Raw genomic sequence first — 21,971 nt, forward strand, 5'->3', positions numbered from 1 at the left:
TGGTAAAGTAGCAGGATACAAAATTAATGCACAGAAATCTCTGGCATTCCTATACAATAATGATGAAAAGTCTGAAAGTGAAATTAAGAAAACATTCCCATTTACCATTGTAACAACAAAAAATAAAATACCTAGGAATAAACCTACCTAAGGAGACAAAAGACCTGTATGAAGAAAATTATAAGACACTGATGAAAGAAATTAAAGATGATACAAATAGATGGAGAGATATACCATGTTCTTGGATTGGAAGAATCAACATTGTGAAAATGACTATACTACCCAAAGCAATCTACAGATTCAATGCAATCCCTATCAAACTACCACTGGCATTTTTCACAGAACTAGAACAAAAAATTTCACAATTTGTTTGGAAACACAAAAGACCCCAAATAGCCAAAGCAATCTTCAGAACAAAAAACAGACCTGGAGGAATCAGGCTCCCTGACTTCAGACTATACTACATAGCTACAGTAATCAAGGCAGTAATCAAGACTATACTACAAAGCTACAGTAATCATGACAGTACGGTACTATACTACAAAGCTACAGTAATCAAGACAGAAACAGAAATATCTATCAATGGATCAGGATAGGAAGCCCAGAGATAAACCCACACACCTATGGTCACCTTATCTTTGATAAAGGAGGCAGCAATGTACAGTGGAGAAAGGACAGCCTCTTCAATAAGTGGTGCTGGGAAAAATGGACAGGTACATGTAAAAGTATGAGATTAGATCACTCCCTAACACCATACACAAAAATGAGCTCAAAATGGATTAACGACCTAAATGTAAGGCCAGAAACTATCAAACTCTTAGAGGAAAACATAGGCAGAACACTCTATGACATAAATCATAGCAAGATCCTTTTTAACCCACGTCCTAGAGAAGTGAAAATAAAAACAAAAATAAACAAATGGGACCTAATGAAACTTCAAAGCTTTTGCACAGCAAAGGAAACCATAAACAAGACCAAAAGACAACCCTCAGAATGGGAGAAAATATTTTCAAATGAAGCAACTGACAAAAAGGATTAATCTCCAAAATTTATAAGCAGCTCATGCAGCTTAATAACAAAAAAACAAATAACCCAATCCAAAAATGGGCAGAAGACCTAAATAGACATTTCTCCAAAGACGATATACAGACTTCCAACAAACACATGAAGGAATGCTCAACATCACTAATCATTAGAGAAAGCAAATCAAAACTACAATGTGATATCATCTCACAGCGGTCAGAATGGGCATCATCAGAAAATCTAGAAACAATAAATGCTGGAGAGGGTGTGGAGAAAAGGGAACCCTCTTGCACTGTTGGTGGGAATGTAAATTGATACAGCCACTATGAAGAACAGTATGGAGGTTCCTTAAAAAACTAAAAATAAAACTACCATATGACCCAGCAATCCCACTACCGGGCATATACCCTGAGAAAACCATAATTCAAAAAGAGTCATGTACCACAATGTTCATTGCAGCTCTGTTTACAATAACCAGGACATGGAAGCAACCTAAGTGTTCATTGACAGATGAATGGATAAAGAAAATATGGCACATACAGACAATGGAATATTACTCAGCCATAAAATGGAATGAAATTGAGTTATTTGTAGTGAGGTGGATGGACCTAGAGTCTGTCATACAGAATGAAGTAAGTCAGAAAGAAAAAAACAAATACCGTATGCTAATGCATATATATGGAATCTAAAAACAAAACAAAACAAAAAAATTGTCATGAAGAACCTAGGGGTAAGATGAGAATAAAAATGCAGACCTTCTAGAGAATGGACTTGAGGACAAGGGGAGGGGGAAGGGTAAGCTGGGACTAAGTGAGAGAGTGGTAGTGTACATATGGACCTATAAATACTACCAAATGTAAAATAGATAGCTAGTGGGAAGCAGTCACATAGCACAGGGAGATCAGCTTGGTGCTTTGTGACCAGCTAGAAGGGTGGGGTAGGGAGGGTGGGAGGGAGTGAGATGCAAGAGGGAAGAGATATGGGGATATATGTATATGTGTAACTGATTCACCTTGTTATAAAGCAGAAACTAACACACCATTGTAAAGCAATTATACACCAATAAAAATGTAAAAAAAAAAAAGTTGTATGAGAAATAATTATGCCACTCAATACTAGAAATACTAAAAGCAAAGTACTATCAATATGAGAAAGTTAAAAATATTTATATTTTAGTCCAATTCTCCATGAATTTATACACAAATTAAAAGTATTATAGTGAGAAAATTCGACAATATCAAAATCCTGAAAAACTGAGAGCATATTGAATAAGTGATGAAGTGACTGAAGTGATCTATTTTTGTATATGTGTATATATATGTGTGTGTGTGTATTTGGGCCTTGACTTTTCAAAGTATTAAGGTAATAAATGATATCAAACGAAAACCACCAAACAGAAGTGTTAAAAAAGAAAAATTTGGTAAATATTTGAATAGTTTGCTACAAATTCATTAACATTTTTCTGACATTTCTAACTAAATTCATTAAGCACTTTCCAAAGTATGTTACTATTACTTAATTGTCACTAGTTACTACTTATGAAGCCAGGTTTCATTTCAACGTTTTATGTATTTTCCTTCAGTTTTTAGCCTTCTGGAAATTGAGGCACAAAGAAGACAAATAATTACTACCGTATGTTGCACATGAGTAACAGCCATAATTAAGATTCAAATCAAGTTCTGCCTTTAATGCTCTGCTTTTTTCCACTGTGTATGCCTCATTGCCCAAACCAAATCAGGGTCTGTTGTTGTCTATCCAAAATTGAGCAATTGTCTGTTGACTCTTAATCAATAGGGTCAGACCAAATAGACAAATGTAATCAACTGTATATTAAGAAATATTTTGGTAGACTTACTTTTTAATTGCCTCAAATTGCTTTTAGTTTGCTTTTAAAATAAAACGTAGAATCATTATTTAGAAAAATGCAGGAAGAGGTTTATTTTGTTTTTCTCTTAAGCTGGAAGAGGGAGTGTAAGTAGAATTGTTAGACCGTGACTACCAGAATCTCTAACCAAGGCTCAGGAATAACTGAAGAGAAATACCCTACTCATACCTTCGTATTATGGAGATTTGGGTTCCTCTTCATCTGTGAATCACAAATGTAAATTTGTTTGTACAATATTAACATACAATCTGTCATGACTACAGACTGTTGAAAAGAGAATGATGAATGGAATTGTAGGGGTTTGGCAGATGACGTACAGAGGGTGTTGACAAAAGATGGGATAATAACTACTTCCCCTCATTTCACGCCCATAACATTATAATACAAATTTCTAAATAAGAAAAAAAAACACAAATTCTTGTCAAATGCGATAGATGGCATTACAGTATGTAATATGACACTTTCTGAAACTGTATAATGTGAATTCAAAAAATTTCCACTGAAAATTACATTGTATTGACATGCAATTTTTAAAATGTCATTATTGGAGCTTCTAGAGAGCTAGCTTATTATAGATTCATCTCTTTATAAAGAAAACATGTCATTGTTAATTTGTTTTACTTTATAAACCTTTCTCTTCTCTACCTGGAAGAATAATGTAAAAATTTTTTTAAAATTAATAATTCAAAAGCAAAACAGAAGTAGGAGAATCCCATGGGGACATGCTGCAGTTGGCATTGTTTTTCAACTGTTGGTGCATCCACATATTATTGCCACTTCCCCTAGAAGAACAGGTTGTGCATATAAGTGCTCATTGTTGAATATTACCATGATTGATGAGAAGTAACATGAAATTAATTTTCAGATCCACCATACACTTTACAATACAAGGCAACCTGCAGTTTTCCAGATAGTATCACTAAATGCTGTAATCATGTTGGTCATGTAGAGAATATGCTCAAAAAAAGGTGTACCATCTCCCATTTTCATGGAAACCTGAGTTTACAAATCACTTTTAAATAGAGACTGATTTTGAGACTTCTTGTGGAAAGAGACTGATTTTCCCAGGTAATTATAAACCAATGAAATAGCTTGGGAATTATGTAAATCAGCACATACAGAAAAAATATTAATATTAAGAGTCCATACTATTTCTAAGCAAAATATAGTACGGTATTTGCATTAGTTAGGACTCTTGTCTGTAAACAAAAGAAATTCAGCACAAACCAGTGGGAAAATAAATTTTCTGCCTTGATTCCAAGGAGTGGATGGAATTGACTTCAGGCTCAATTTGGATCCAAGTATTCACATAGAGTCACAAGAGCCTTATCTTCTTTTTCTCCAGTTCTAAACTATTCCTTATGTTGGCTTCTGAGATGGGTACACTCTACATGGTTTTTAAATGACCTATGGCAGCTTGAGGTTATAATACTTGCAATCTTGAAAGGAAAGAAATGTTCTCTCTTTCAGTAGCCATGGAAATCACCTCAAATTGCTTTAATTAGTCTTGTTTACGTATTGACAGAGACTCCTAAATTGCCTATCAATATACCCATTTTTTCACTTTCCCCTTAGAAACAGAGCCCTAAGTCTTTTGTTGACACATTGCTATTCAGAATGTCATCACATTTCTCATCTCCCCTTGAAGCTAGATATTGTCACATGACTAAGTTCTGACCATTGAAATGTAAGCAGAAGTATTGTGTGGAACTTCCAGGAAGAATACGTTAAGGGAGTTTTCTTAAAGTAAAAAGCCTTCTTCTTTTGCCTCTCTGCCGTTACTCCTTCAGGCCTGCAAGGTGATGACTCAAGCACTAGTAGTCATCTTGGGCCATGAAATGACTAAGAAAAATGGTAGCCATTAGTTAGGATGGATGGTGGAGCAGAATGATAGAAATCCGTGTTCCTTAGGACATCTAGCCACCATACAATCTCTGCACTGCCCTCCTCCATACCTCTTTAATGCTAAGGAAGAATAATTATCTATCAGGTTTAAGCTGTAAAATATTTTTGTAAATATCAATAACATGACTGTTGTGGACCAATTGTGGTCTAGGGGATGAGGCCACCTTGGGTCATATGGTCCTCCCCTGTGACAGAGGAGGCAATAGCCCATGAATAACAGCTTCACCAGGGGTGGATATAGTAGTTTCAAAAGGACAAAAAAAGTCAATAATAATGTTTTATATCTATTATGTTCATTTCAGCCAAAAAGTATGTGCCAATAAATCCTACCTACTATAGAACATAAGGAAGAGAATATATTTCCTTGTATCATCACTGTTCTGGAATTCATGACCAGTCAACGAGGTTTAGAATATTTGTGAGCAGCATATATAGGTATTCATTTCCATATGATGCTAACAGAGACCTGGAGGGGGACTTAGAGTGAGAGATAAAAACTATAAGGTTGATTTAAAGAAAGAACATAATGACATCTACAGAAAGAAGTTATGCCTTGATAGTTAACAGATGGTTATCCTGCCCCCAAGATGAGACAAGCTTTTCTACAAAAGAAGGTGCTCCAGTTCTAACTCCACTTCTAACACCATACTTCTGACTCTACAGCGTTATCATCTGGAATACAAGGAAGCAAGGAGATACCATGATGGAGGCTCAACTTCTCATAGTTTTTTTTTTTGCCTCAGTGTTTCTGTGACTATATTACTTTTTTTGTAACAAAAGTCATTGCCTGTTACCGAACTGTCTGTAATCATCATGTTTCCTGAACTGGAAGATAGATAGTGATGATTACAAAAGAACATTAGCAAGAGCAACAGAAACTCCATATTTCCAATATTTCACTTTTGAATGTGAAGAAAAATTTGCCAATTCATTTTCTCAATGATGTCTTTTAAAGAATAAAAAAATTCAATTTTGGTTAAGTTCAATTTACCAATTTTTCTCATTATTATTTTGTGTGTTCTATCTAAGAAGTCTTTGCCTACTCCAAGATTATGAAAATAACTTCCTATATTCTAGAAGCTTTATATTACATTTATGATCATCTCAGATTAATTTTTGTGTATGGGTATGATAGGTTGAAATTTACCTTTTTCATATAGATAGCCACTTGTTTCAGTAGTAGTTGCTTAAAAAGACTTTCCTTTCCCTATTAAACTGATTTGGAGCCTTTGTTGAAATCAGTTGACTATATGTGTAGTCTTATATTTCTGGTTTCATTTTGCTTAATACTCTACTCTCATGATTACTATAACTTTATAGTAACTGGAAATAAGGTACTGTAAATACTCTAACTTTGTTCTTTTTTCAGTATTAGTTGATTGTTCTAGATCCTTTGCATTGCAATATAATTTTAGAATAATCTATTTCTTAAAAGTAATTAGATTAGGATAACCTATTCCCTCAAAAATAACTTGCTGGAATTTTTATAGGGGTTTCATTAATTCTGTATATTCATTTAGAGAAAATTATAGCAATTTGAGTTTTCTAATCCATGAGCATGATATATCACTGCATTTTCTTGGACATTATTCACTTTCTCTCAGCAATTTTTATAGTTTTCAGTATGAAGGTCTTACACAAATTTCACTAGTTTTATTTCTAGGTATTTGTTGTTTTATTGATACCATTGTAAAAGTTTTTCTTTAAGTTTAATGTTTTGTTATTGCTAATATACAGAAGTATAATTAAATATATACATTGACGTTGTATCCTATGGCCTTCTCAAATTCAGTTATTAATTCCAGCAGTTTATGGATTCCTTTGGATTCCTTTTAGTACAAAGAGAAACTTAAATCTCTCTTTCACCCCTGTTTCTCAGTCCACTTCCCTAGTTCTTGCTCTGCAAGACATCACAGCACCAGATTCTTTTATTTCTTTTCAGAAATAGGCAAAGCATATACAAAGAAGCACCAATAATACTGCAGTATGCATTACATATAGTTTTGTGTTTTGGTGGTCCCTCACTCCACCTTTCTGAGAGGATCAAATTTTTCTTGAGTATCTACAATTCATATGAAAATGTATTAAACAAAGAAAACACGTTTTCAAACTTGTTTGAAACTATATTTTTCTCCAAATTTATAATATCAAAAAATGAAATAAAGCATAGTTCCAATGCTGCTTAACAATATGAATTAATAGAAAGCGCTACATATTGTGAGTATTTTAGTTATACAAAAGTATTACAATTTGGGATTATATGTGTTCTGTTCTACAATCAGTTTTGGGGGCACTGGTGATTTTCAATATTGGCTGCTCATTGAAATCACTCAACTTGTTTTAGTAAAAATACTGATGTGTGGGTTCCACCCCAGAGAGTCTGATTTTATTGATATGGGATATGGACTAAGCAAAGGGATTTTTTAAAGTTCCCTAGGTGATTTTAATGTGAAGCCAATTTGAGAACTGCTGTTTTACACCTTACTAAAGAAAAGTATATATAATGTGTGTGTGTATATATATATATATATATATATATATATATATATATGTATGTATATAATGTGTATATATATATATAGATAATGTGTATATATATATAATGTGTGTGTATATATATATATATATTCTCCTCAAGGGAGATTTTAAATGCAGAAAAAGTCTATATAGTTTATATAGTTTGTATTTGTAATTTTTATAAGCAGTGTCATGGATCAAAAAGTTAAATAACTTGGAAACATAAAATTCGAGTAACCTTACCTAAGGCAATTAACCTTTCCACGTACTGTTTCTGCACGCCCCAAATTGAAACCTTAGCAATGAACTGTAACTTTCTCTTGTTAAGAAATTAGTTCAGGTCTCTTTGAAACACAAAATATGAAAAAAAAAATTAAACATAGAAAACAAAAGTACAAGGATTTAGGGGGGAAAAACTTAAAAACACGTTGTGTTGATATTTAGTACTGATTGTTAACCTTTTGTAGTCATGGAGAATTGCTTGGGGACAATGTTGTAATACTAAGTCAAATGGTCTATTTGACTGATCCATACTGCCCTTTCTTATATTCTTCTATTCTAAAAATTTTAAGCAATATTCTAAAATAATGCAAGCAACACATGTCAAGGAATAAATAAAACTAATGTTACCTAGAGTAGTAGTTTCAGAGGAGTTTGTTTTAATTGACAAAATGAAATAACCATCTAAATACTTCAGTATCAAATCCCATATTTTCAAGACTTATTATTTAAGTTCCAATCATCCTGACATATTGCTTGATTGAGATGTACATAATACTACATTAGAACTTCTGTAGATTTTAAACCAATTTTTAAATCTAAAGTGAGGTATAACACAGGCAAAAAGGATATATTACAAAACATAGCACTCAACACAGTGACACAAATTAGGTTCTGAGTAATCATTAGCAGATAGGCAGGTAGGCAGGCAGGATGGAAGAGAGGCAGGGAAATATTCTCTCTCTCTTTCTCTCTCTATCTATCTATTAATATCTATCTATCTATATGCATATATATATATATTAGGCTATATATAATATACACTTATTAGTAGAACAATGCATTTGAAGTCTATCATGAGAATTTCTACAAAATGCAAAATGTTTCTTGAGAAGGATCTGTATATAAATTCCTCCTTTGCCATTTAAGACCTTTGTAAAATTGGAGAAATCAGTTAAACCCTTTCTTATTTTTCTCATTTATTTAAATGCATGTAATAGTACTTCTTAGGGATGTTTTGAAGATTGAGTGTGATCATGTTTATGAAAATGCTTATGCAAGAGGTGGGCTGGATCTTCAATATATGATCATTACTTAATTTTCATAATTAAACCTAAATCACTTTTGTTTTCATAATCTTATTTAAATCTGAATTTTATAAGATGCATTCTGAAGTAAAGAATAGCAAGCACCACCAAATAGCTTATCTTCTCCTTTAGTTAATTTATTTTACTAATCTGAATCATTGAACACTTCACTGTCCATCTCTAACATGGCTGAGAATAAGGAGTTGATCTAAGTATGTGAAAGAAAAATGTATCCTAAATTGTGCAATGACATCGTTACTCTTATTATTTTATGTATTTGAATTTATACCATCTTGATGCTTTTGACCCTTGGTACTCAGTGTGTGCCATAGACTGAGGATGATGTTGTCACTTAGAGAACTTGTTAGAATTCCAGATCTACCCAATCACAATCTCCATTTTAGCAAAATTCCCAACTAATTAATATGTAGACACAGTAAAGTTTAAGAAGTGCTGCTGTAGATTATAAACAGCTGGATATTACTCTTATGAAAATGTAAAAATATATGACCTAAATTCTGCATAAATTCTTATTGCATGAATTTTGATTCTGGATCCTATGGACACAGGTTTGTTGTAAAGAACACTAAATCAGGAGTCAAAGCACACTTTTTTGATATTGGCTGTGCCATTTAAAAGTAGTGAAAATGCATCAAGTTCTTAAACTTCTAAGAGTATCTGTTTTGTCATCTGTAAAGTGAAGGGCTAGTTAATACATCTCCTGATACTCAGTGGGATTATTTAGAGGTTTAAGTGAAATGGCACTTTAAGAATTTTCAAGGTCTGTACACATTAGGCGCTATTACAATCTATGAGTTTAGATCAGCTGACCACAGGTAGATTTTGAGTAAGAACTTATAAGGGAGGAAGACAAGATGACAACCAGAGTTTAATAATTTCTTTATAGCTGCTGCTTTATATCAGAAATAGAAGGTGGCTTTGGAAATGAGTGTTCTAAAGAGAAAGGTAGTTTTGGATAATTTTGATCTTTATTTTTACTGATTGATTTGTGTTGACTTTGAGTGGTGGTCCAATCAGTTACTTTGTAATTAGTTTACAATGAAATTTTATTCAGAACTTGCCTTCAATTTTTCCTAGGGATGCTCTCAGTTAGTAACTGACTTGAGATCTGAGGAAATATCATGTCCCCTGGATTTGGCATGGCAGTGAGGACATCGTGAGGGATGTCTTTATGGAAGTCAATGATGCAAATTCTGGTTCTTTCCATTACAGATAAAAAGACTTGTGGTCCTCATGAATTCCAGTGTAAAAACAACAACTGTATTCCAGATCACTGGTGGTGTGATAGCCAAAATGACTGCAGTGATAATTCAGATGAAGAAAACTGTAGTAAGTAACTCTTGCTTGAGAACGTTGCAAGCTTGACAGTGTATTCAATAAGCAGGATAGCAATTTTTAGTTTGGTTAAGGTATGAATTTGAACCTGTCTGTCCTGCAGCTCACATTTTTATACATATATTCACATTTGAACAAGACTATTCAGACTAAATTGACCTAAATCTCAAACGGTAGAATTATTGAAATGCTCATCCTGGGAGTTATTTTCTTACATCTATCAGAATTAGTATGAAAGTATCATGAGGTTTAATGCAACACATTAGTATGCAATGAAGGTAGCCCTTGATGCAAATTCATACAAAGAGCTGAATGATATGGAGACAGTACAAAACATATCATTCTTTAATGGATGGAATTCATTTTATTTGTCTCAAATCCTTTTACACTACTAATTCACCCAAGAGCATCTTTCAGTGAAATATCATTTATTCTCTCTGGAATGGTGAACACCATATGTATTCAGGATGCTTTTCTCTCAAAATAGAATAAAGCTATTATCATCATCTGCCTCCTGCATTTTTATGTAATAAATTTAAAAGACATTAATTAACCAACAATTTTATTTTCTAAGAAGCATGACAGTATGTAAAATTGTGATAGTATCTCTATCTTCTAGCATTAATTTCTGAATGTATTTCTCACTGGCACTTTCTTATGCTGCTGTTTAAATAAAGAGGCAATATAATCATGTTCAAAATAATATAATAGTCAAATTCCATTGATTAAATATTTACATTCTGCTACTCCCACAAAGGATTTTATGATAACAATAATGTCTACTCTTATGCATTGGACTTAGAGCATTCATTTCCCAAGATACAGGAGACAAAATAGGAATTGTTATATTAAAGCATGGGGATATATTATATAAAAGCATACGATTAGTAGAGTCACAGCTTTAATAATCCACTTGGATGTTCCGTTTGCAAAATGTCAACTAATGTTTTGAATAACTTTCAGAATTTAATCTGAATAGTGTTTGAGTATCAGGTACATTAATTATGAAATCTCTGGATCATTATGATTATGAAATACTTTGAATATAGAAAGTATTACTATTATTACTCCCTCTTCACATAGATATCTCCCAACTGATTGTACTCTTTAGAAAGGTAAAGAGTATTGCAGAGAGTCATTAGAGTGTTCTAGATTCCTTTAATCAGTAATTAAAAAAACAATTTTTATATAGCATGTTTTCAGATTCTGTCCAGTGATTAAAATAAAAATCTAATGGGGTGATGGTGGTAAGAATAGAGGAGAAATATAAAAAAGAAACAATTATTATATACTTTTAATTTATTTTATTTGTATTTCAGAGCTTAAATACACAGATAACTACTTAGCTTAGTTTTGGATACATTTAGTGTTAGTTATCAATAATATACCTGAGAGGAAATGCCTGTGACTGAAGGATATTGAAAACAAGAGAGGGTAGATGGGAAGGCAACACAGGAGACTCACATCTTGGAAGACCCTTTATTCAAGTGGTAATTTAAATTGTGTGAGAAGTTAGGTTACTGCTTTAATGAGAAATGAAGAAGAATGAAGTGTTGAGAAAGCTCACTTCTGAGTCTCCTGGGGTTTCTTAAGTGGCTGAATATCATTTTGCTGACATCTCCTAAAAGTCATCTTCTGATGCAAGAAAGCAAGGAGAAGGAACATTGCCTCTCACTTGTCACCGTGGAAACAGTGGTAAATCATTGTAGCCACAGAGCCCTTAAGAAAAAGCAAGGGAATTGACTGCAGTATCAAGCATTGCAGTATAAAATACCCAGTTATGTGTGTATCTCTTTTAGTTCCTACTCACTCTGAGCTTGTGGCTAAGACAAGTAATATTGATGAATTTGCAGAGGAGAGATGACAGTGAACAGGAATGAACCATATTATAGTTGTGACATGGAAGAATAGAAGGCATACACAGTATAAGTATCAGAGTGGGTAACATGTTAAACATGTAAGAATATGTAAGAGAAAGGATCATGGGCTCTACATCATTGAGTGGTGTTTGAAGATACCATCTTGACTAGGCCAGAAAAATGGGAAGATTTAGCATTGAAAATGCCAGTTCCACATAGACAGAAGCTGAGTCTCTGAAGAATGAGAAGAAAAAGTACAGTATATCTATAGGGAACACCAAGAGACTAGTCCTGTAGAAGTCAGCCTTAGAAAAAATACTGTTGCTGTATTAAAATGCTTTCAAGATATTTCCAATATCTTATTATCAATTGAAATTATTATAATAATATGTATATAACTACAACAGAACTATTATAATTATATATACATAATTATAATATATATTGTAATTATGACTATATTATATATATCACACAATTTTATATATATAATTATAATATATATAGATGACAAAAATATACCCAAAAGGGCAGTGGTATAATGTTATTATGTTTTCTAAATGTTATTAGTCAACGATATGCATTTTAGTGCACATTTTGTCATTTATTGTTAGCTCTTATTAAGTAGTGAAACATACCAGAGATAGTAAATTGGCCTTATACAATAGCAACATGCATTTTTTTTTTTTTTTACAGGCCTGCATACTATCACACAACATTCGCTTGCATTCCATTGCCTCACTCATTTCTTTATCACATTTATCTGAGTTCCTACTTAAATATCTGGAGATGGTCTAAGGAGTAGGGCTATGTACCATGGTCTAACACAGTGCCTGACACATATTTATAATATTAGCAATGTATTTTAAAATTTTCTTTTGGGCTTCTTTGTTTATGAATCATATATAATGAATTAACGTTTTAAATTGTATTGGAAACATTCCAGCCATAGGTACGGGAAGAGCTGGAATAGCAGTGGAGCAATTAACTGCCAGCTATGTATTAGTTTAATATGCTTTCTAATGTTTTATATCTACATAAGATAATTAGTCCATTGTCATTTCATCATCTGATGATGATCATTTCCCTTGTTAAGTGTTCAGCAGAGACACTTTGCTTCAGCAATGATTTCTGCTCTTAAAAATAAGAAAATTTCATTGTTATTGGAGTAATTTTGTAATCTGGATCAAAGGTTTGGAAATATTTGAGAAATCTTGACATCTCTACTATTTTCATCAGCAACAAATATATGTATAGCATGTATGCCTTCTAAGTAATTGATGTGCAAAATAATTTCATATCTTTGCATTATTAAGAAGTAACTAGCATTCCAGTAGATTTTAAAGTATCAAATAATTTGATCAACTAGATCAAGGTTTATGTAGAAAGACAAGCTGCATCTGCCTTATTTGAATTTCTAGTACTTTCACACTGAATTTATATGAAAAGATTTTTTGTATAGCATGTCAGTTATACTAATTGTATTCTAAAAATTCTCCTCAGATGCTCACACCCACATTGATATAACTTTTGAACTTATCACCGAGGGTTTATGATAGTATAATCAGTGGAGAAATTGGAGTCTGGAAGCTTTTCTGCTATGCCACTAACTCTGTGGCTTTGAAAGTTGCTTTTATTTTCTGAATATAGCTTCTTAGATTTTGTGCAAGACGGCTCTCATAGTTTGTTTCAATTCTGAGGCAGTATGTTTGTGCCTTCACTAGTATCAAAGGAAGTGACCAATTTATACTGTGCCTTTATTTTTTATCCTTATTATAGAATCAGCCTTCTGAAACATGCCCTGTAAAGGCTTCTTGGCTGTTAATCTGGCATGTTTAAATGAGAGTTATGGAAAACCTGGTTAATCGTTCATGTATGGGATTCCCTATCTATTTTAGATCTGAGGAATAGGTAATATCAGACCAAGTCAGTGTGGGAAAAACATTTTAGAAATACTAGGGAAAATGTCACATTTAAATTTTCTTTCCAGATGGGTTAGATTTCAGGTATAGTCATTTTTTTGTTCTTTTTCACAAGAAAAGTGCCAACTATCACACCAAGTTCTAAAAATTGGTCTTTTACTTTATCCTGAAAAGATCAAAGGCAAGATAAACAATTAGAGAGTACAATCACTTAGGATCTTCTCTCATAACAAAATTACATTTTCCTCAAGAGAGAATTTCTTTTTGAGATAACTAGTAGCAAAAAATTCTAAGGCATATAGATGAGAGTTAGAAGCAGATTAGCTTCCCCATTCCTTGATGTCATTTGTGTATGTATAAATAATTCAGGATTATTATTCAGAAGTAGATTTGCTGGCATTTTTTAACAACATGGTAGAAGCATACAGAATTTCCATTTGTATTGAAAAATGCTTTTCCAAGCAAGTCTTTCAGTTCCTTTGCACCCATATTGGAACGGGATAATTAACAATTGTAAGACAAGTCTTTATAGATCAAATGTTCTGTGGAACTATTGGGCAAATGCCTTGAACTACTGGCTATGCAACTTTTTTATAACCCTGCATCAGCGACATCCAGCCCTCCCCATAGCAGTGTGTAAAACCCTGTGAAATTATTGCTACTTAGCACATGATAAACACACTTGCTTTTAATTAGAATAAAGGTAAATTAGAATATTAAAGGAAGAATTATCCTGTTTGGATACCCTCATGTCCAGGAAATAAAATGATTCTACTGCTGTTTTAAAACATCTGAATATACTATGTTTTAGATGTACTCTCTCTTTATTATTTAATGAAAATATTTTAATGTTATTTACCATCGTTTGATGAATTGAGCATTGATTAATTAATTTATTTTACTATAATTTCTTTTCCCTGAGAATAAAACTGCCTGTGTCTGCAAATAGATGGAGGGTGAAACAGCTTCAGTATGGATGGATACAAAGAGAAAAAGCGTTTTCTTTTATTATTATTGTAAAGTGAAATAGACATTGCTAGACATGTGCCTTGGACAATTGACTTGACTTTTCAGGGCTCTAATGTCAATTCCTGAAATAGGTGAGCGCTTATTACTTCTTCAGTGGTATAGGAGGCAATGATATGGCCTAGCAGTAAAAGTATAGGCCCTGGTATCAGGTTGTCTAGGTTCAAGTTCAATACTAGCTCTTTTGCCTGCTGGGTGATTTGGAGTAAATTTCTTATCCTCTCTGTGCCTCAATTTACTCATCTAAAAAAGGATCCAACGATAGCACCTACCTTACAGAGTTGTAAATATTAACTTACGAGCTAATTCAAGTACTTGGCATTAACTTCACCTAGTGCCTAACAACAAACAAGAAATCAGTAGCTGGTAATTTTTATTATTGTTATAATTAATAATATTAGTATTAATAAAGTTGTTTCTAAAATTAAAATGTAATACGTATAAATATAGTGCAAAGTCAAAAAGAGAAACTGTTCTTGCCACGCTGTCTAAACAAAGGAGTATTGAAAAATGAGAGGGGCCCCCCCCTTATCATGCTACTGATAAGCATCTTATCTTATTTATAGTCTGAAGTTCACATTTTAAAGTAAAGTCCCAGAGCAGAGCAAAAAGCTCTGATACATATTCCACTTTTCACAGCTCTTCCAGTGTTCTCAGAAGGGGTCTTTATATAGAAATGTAGGAGGCTTGATGATAACAAACATTCAAGATGTTACCCTATAGCTAGAAACCTAGTGATTGTATAGAGCAATATTCAAATACAGGCTGAATTATGCACAATCTTTATGTAGAAAAGTATGCTTCATATGTATATTCCTTTTTTTTTTTTTTTTTTTTCTTGCGTTATGCGGGCCTCTCACTGTTGTGGCCTCTCCCATTTGCGGAGCACAGGCTCCGGACGCGCAGGCTCAGCGGCCATGGCTCACGGGCCCAGCCGCTCCGCGGCATGTGGGATCTTCCCGAAACGGGGCACGAACCCGCGTCTCCTGCATCGGCAGGCGGACTCTCAAGCACTGCGCCACCAGGGAAGCCCCATATGTATATTCCTTAAATTTAATTTCAGTTACCTATTTCTCTTTCATCCAAACAAGAATATTATTGTGTGTGAGACAGCTGTAAATACAGTTAATGACTGGGGGAAAACAAGAAGGGGTTCTCTCATCATACCAGATATCAGTTCTCTTTGGAGAAACAAAAGCAAACAATAGATGATGCCCAGCAGTCATATTGATTACCTGCAGGAACAAATTTCTGCAATCCTACTTCATTGTCCAGATGAAACATATTCCACATAGGAATGAAGCCAAATAGCAAGTCACAATATTTGGCTTATGTCCTATGTGGAATATGGTGAAGCATAATTAAATTAAATTGGGAAATTATCTAAAATGGCAGGTAAATTATATAGGGCATAAGAAAACAATTGCATGAATAAAGAGGCAATTTTCAAAAAAGAGTCTCCTCCTGCCTCTTCAATCCTTACCCACCCAGTCCTGTCCAATAATACCCCCATGTATAATTTAGTTCTAGGAGCTCTGGATTTTCTGGGGACAAAATTGAAGAATTAGAAAGTCATTAGAATATGTAATAAAAAGTCAAGAGCCAAATTCTAGAATCTTCAGTAAATAAACAGCCCTGGGTACCCACAGGGAGTAACAAAATGTCTTACTTGCTTTAAGTAAATACATAAAATGACTTAGAATTTCAACTGGAAAAGATTGTTGTTTTGTTTTAATGTGTAGATTTTTATGCCTTTTAATTTACTTTGCTGCTGCATTTTTATTAAACAGTAGGCTATTTATCTTTTGTCTTTTTTTCAATTTGTTTCTATAATGCCACTTTCTATTCATGACTTTAAAAATAAATTTGAAAAATCATTATATTATGTACCATAGATCCTTCATGAAACATTTTTTCTAAACAATTTATTTGTTCTGCTTGGCTAACCTTTATTTTCTTAATGCTACCTCATGTTGTATGTCATATAAATTTTAGAATGAAGTTGCATATAATAGAATAACCCTGTGCTATTTTTCTGTCCCCAGAACCACAAACCTGTACAGTGAAAGATTTTCTCTGTGCCAATGGGGACTGCGTTTCTTCAAGGTTTTGGTGTGATGGAGATTTTGATTGTGCAGATGGCTCTGATGAGGTAGGCATCTTTGCAAAATCAAACAAAAAATAAAGCAGTTCCTTAAAATTGCATTCGTAATTATTATTTATTTCAAGGAGTGTGACAGGACAGCTCTGAATGCATTTTGCTCCTGACACACTGAGATAAGTATTATATCTAAGTGCCATGCTACACACATCCAGCACAGGGAAAAGCTCTTGTGCTACTATTGACAGTTAATTTTATAGTCTCTTTTACCTCAAGTGGTGAATGGCTGGGTTGGGAATAAGATGTTTGGAAACCCTATTCCCTATAGCTGATGCCCTTGCCATCTGTGAATTTGTTCATAAATTTGCTGCAGTATTTATAGTCAGGACTAATATTTTTATGCATTTTAAACAGTTTCTTCTCCCCAGTCCCTTTCTTCAGTACATATAGTCTTATAGACTTAGATATGGGTCATCAATTTTTATGAAACCGCAGGTTTAGCTTAGCTTAGATGATGAATCACAATCCATTTATAATAAGCTTTACATACACACAGTTAAGTGAAAAAGTTTAGAATTTCTCTGGATAATTCTGTAATCTTAGATTGTGCTAACATTTATAAAACTTCACGCAATTCATTACTTATGCATCTGTGTATTCATGTTACAGATATTAATCACTCCATGATGCTTTAAAAATAATACATGACACACAGTAATAATCACTGTGATTACTATGAGAAAATAGTGATTTTCTCTGTTAATGATTTCTTGTGTTACTATCAGGAACATAGACCTTGTGTAATCAAGTCCAGTCAGAGATGAAGGAAAAATGAGGTCTCTGGAGCTCAGTGGCCACCATGGCTCCTCCTGATACACAGTGACTCCCTAGACCTCCCTAGATGATATTGACTCGAATATGTACCTACCCTCACAAAGGGCCTCCCACTGACTGTGGGCTTGGCAAGAAGGAATCCTCCTGCTTCTCTGAAGGTTTCTGTGTTTCAGGTTCGGCTTCCTTAAGTATCCACTGATTACCCGCCTCTTTGGGAGACACTGCAGGTCTCTATTAATGAGAGAGCCCACACTAACTAGATCTTTACCAGCCTTCAGGTATTCTTACCAAGTTTGGACAATTCTTCTCCATTCTCTATCTTGGAAAAGTTCCCCTAATCACATAAAAGAGTCTAGATTTTGGAAACCAATGCACTTAATTTCTCACCTGAAGTCCAGAAAACTTAAACCTTTAGGCTACAAAGGTCACTTAGGAGAAGATGAAAAATACTATTTCTATTCATGGGGCTATTCACAAAACAAGTCAAAATGAAATTTTTAAAAATGCACAGGGAAGTTCAAGTCTTACATTCCTCAGCTACATATTTCCTTAGTATCTATTTACTCAAAAATTGTATTAAACGTTTCCCAGTGAGGAAAATATATTTCACATAAATTCATCCACATCATTAAAATGTTTTGTTTTTGTTTTCTTTAAAAAAAATGTGTTCCATGGGGCTTCCCTGGTGGCGCAGTGGTTGGGAGTCTGCCTGCCGATGGAGGGGGCACGGGTTCGTGCCCTGGTCCAGGAGGATCCCACGTGCCGCGGAGCACCTGGGCCCGTGGGCCATGGCCGCTGAGCCTGTGCGTCTGGAGCCTGTGCTCCGCAACGGGAGAGGCCACAGCAGTGAGGGGCCGGCATACCGCAAAAAAAAAAAAAAAAAAAAAAAAAAAAATGTGTTCCGTCAGCACCATGTAATTGTGAAACATCAAGAGGTGGGGATATATTGCTTAAGGCTTGTGATTTCATCTTGCATGTTGTTCACTAGATGTCCAACATACATAGACAGAATCAAGCACTTCTTTTTCAAAATCTTATTCACATGAAAGTAGACATCCTTATCCATGCCGTTTCTCTCATGCCGTAAGTTCATGGAAATAGTTCTCTGATGGCCGAATATATCTCCATTATCTGGACAGTTTTATGATATTGTCCCTAGGGAATTAAATTAACTCTCTGAAAGGTGGCCTTTCTCTACATTTACAGACATTTGGTATAGTCTATATGTAAGGAAGTGGCTAACACTATGGGCAGCTGATTTCTATTTCCTTTCTAAAATCTAGCATGATAGGTTTCATTGACAAGGAAAGCAAACAAACAAACAAATAAAAAGGTGAGCTGAACAAATGGCTAGAAAGCATAATTACATACAGGACATTCTCATATTAGGAACAAAAGAAAATTGTGAGGATTAATTTTGCATGAATGTTAACTGAATTCGTTTGTTAATTTCCAGCCAAAGCAAAAAAAAAGAAACCAAAAACTTGGATCAATGTAATTGTGTATCAAGTTAGTGGCAAACACAGAGAAAAACTATTTAAAGTGCCTTTAAAATATAATATATGGCCTCTGCATCCAGTATAATATACTGTAAGGACAAAAAGAAATGTAAAAGAATCTTAAACTGTATTCGTAGATGTGTTGTTAAATAATAACATTGGTTTTGCTAATTTGAATTTCATATATCAATATCTTAAGAGTAGGATAGTTCAAATGTTAAATTTTTAAAATATTATTAACACTCAAAATTTTTGAGTAAAATAAAGGAGATACAAATCTAGAAACAATGAAAGTAAATAAAAGTCCTGTAATTAAATTCAAAAGTATCAGTTTGAGATCTTGATTTATTTTTCTCTTTTTAAAAATATATATTCTTAGCTCCGCCACTGAAAAATCCTAAAACCAATGACATCACAGCCTTAAAAACTATCTCTAACATTCACATCATGACCTCTAAATACATTTTCCAATTAACAGAATCAAAACCCCTTTAAGAAATGTTTAATTCTAGGTCTGAGAAAGGCAATTGACAAAATGAGCCACTAACATCTTGTCAAGCCAGAAAACAAGGCTATTGGGATAGTGTCCAGAGTACATAGGAGCAAAATTGCAGGGCTTTCCACTGACAAAAAGGACAATTTGAGCATCAGAAAAAAAAAAAACAAATGACTGTAATATATTGAAATACAATAAATGTACAAAAATACATGCATTCATAATAATACTTAAACAAATAAAAGCTCAGTTGTTACTTTGGAGGTTGCTAAGGTATCAACATTCTTGGGATTCACTCAGCCAAAATCAGAATGTGGGACATTCTATAGAGCAAATGACCTGGTTCCTTCAAGTAGTAAATGGCATTTAAAAAAAGTGGGGGAATGGAAAATAGTTACGCATTAAAAGAAACTCAAATCAAACTCAGTGTATAGACATCTTTTACATCCTTCTTTTACCAAACCATATTTTTATATAGTTAAGAAAATAAGAAACTTTTTAATGTGGATTGGAAATAACTTTAAGAAATTTTTGTTAATTCCATGATACTGTTAATTTTCTGAAGCTATCGTTGTTATGTTAAAGTTCAGAATATAAATAAATTGGGGGAGAGGATTATGAAACATGAATAGCCAAGTGTGGATAATTGTTAAATATGCATGATGAGCACATGGGTCTTATTATTCTATTCTCTCTATTTTTCTGTATGTTTTTAAATGTCTAAGATAATTAAATACCCCACAAATATAAACACAGACGCACTGCATCAACTATACTGTAATCTATTATAAATCAAAATCTTCTGATGATAGAAGAAGTGTCTAGAAGTATTACCTTCTGTGTTATTGTCAATACAAATAGACCAGTGTTACTGGTTACTGAACTCTTTTACTTGAATTAGCCTTATTGCTGAGATAAACATTAATTAATTCTATAAATATATACTGAGCAGTTATAATCAACACATATATTAGACACTTGATTCATAGACAGACATGATCCCTATCCTAGTGGACCTGAATTACATAAAATGTTAATTTATATTCCTGATTTTCTACATTTGCTACTTCATTCATTCAACCATTTATTCAGCAGTTTTTATTGAATGCTTACTTATTGAATGTGTCCCAGGCATAGTACTGGGCATGGAAGAGGAAGGTGGTGAACAAAATATATGAAATTACTTTCTCATGACCAGTGCATGGGCTATTTCTCCAACGTCATGCCCCATTACATAACTTACCTCTCAGATACAGCACATTTCTAATTCTCCTTACACATGAAAAATCTTTTCTTAGTTCCATTTCTGTTTAAACTTCTTCTGTGAAGCCTTTTGTGAAACCTTTAAGAATTCATATGTTTAAAGCATATTCATTTATCTTGACAGTATATTTCATTGCAGTTGTTGGTTTAGGTGCTGGTCTTCTATTAGAATTTATCAAATACGGGGACTAATCTTAGTTTTCTTTGCATTCTTATTTAAGAAACTCTAGTAAATGGTAAATTTTCAATACCTGGGAGAAGAAGGGAAGAAGAAAAGAAGGAAAAAAGAAAATCAGTTATATAGCAGGCAATCTAAACTGCCATCAGCAAAGAGAAAACTATAGGAATTTAGAAAATAAACTTCTTTCTTACATGGGATGAAACTGGGAAGAAGCAGGGAGTAATAGTTGGATATACTTCATTCACTGGGAGTTTCACAAGCTGTGAGAGTGCTGCACCTTTTGTGAAAGGAGCAGACAAATAGATTTTGGCAACAGTAGAAATTGCTAAACGGCAGAAAAACATCATCCCAGCAAGATATTTCACTGGAGCATCCCATTTCAACCACAGCGGTCAGACTCAAGGAAAGTAAATTCCTAGTGGATCCCTTTCATTGATCTCACATAAAGAACTGAAAGGCCCCCAAAGGCATCACTACTATCTTATTTGACTTCCAAATAAAATCTGTATGCGAGCTAGCAGAAAATGCCAATTGTGACAGTTCATTTCACAGTTCTACAGGAACAAATGTCAGGAGAGTGGAAAAAGAATATGACCAGCAACCAAACTGTAAAACAACAGGTACAGAGGGAACAAAAATGGGAATAAGAGGAAAGAAAGAACATTAGGGGAAGTTTTGCCAAGGCAAGACAGAATTGCCTTAGGATTCTTAGTTGTTTCACATTCATCCTTCCACCCCACTCCCAAGGAACCAGCTGTACTTGCTTAGAAATATGTTTTAGCCCTTTCATTTCCCTA

At 33.7% G+C, this 21,971-nt stretch overlaps 1 protein-coding gene across 1 annotated transcript in view; it reads left to right on the plus strand.

Moving 5' to 3' along the window:
* Positions 1–21,971, plus strand: part of LRP1B (LDL receptor related protein 1B) — a gene marked incomplete at its 5' end in the record, with an annotated part of 1,013,530 nt that overhangs the window by 828,958 nt on the left and 162,601 nt on the right. The window contains 2 exons of the mRNA XM_007453725.1: positions 9,871–9,987; positions 16,846–16,952. Of these exons, the coding sequence (XP_007453787.1) occupies positions 9,871–9,987; positions 16,846–16,952 (224 nt within the window). The remainder of the gene's footprint in view (positions 1–9,870; positions 9,988–16,845; positions 16,953–21,971) is intronic.

Source organism: Lipotes vexillifer, unplaced genomic scaffold (assembly GCF_000442215.2).
Source record: "Lipotes vexillifer unplaced genomic scaffold, Lipotes_vexillifer_v1.1 scaffold606, whole genome shotgun sequence".
NCBI classification, from domain to species: domain Eukaryota; kingdom Metazoa; phylum Chordata; class Mammalia; order Artiodactyla; family Lipotidae; genus Lipotes; species Lipotes vexillifer.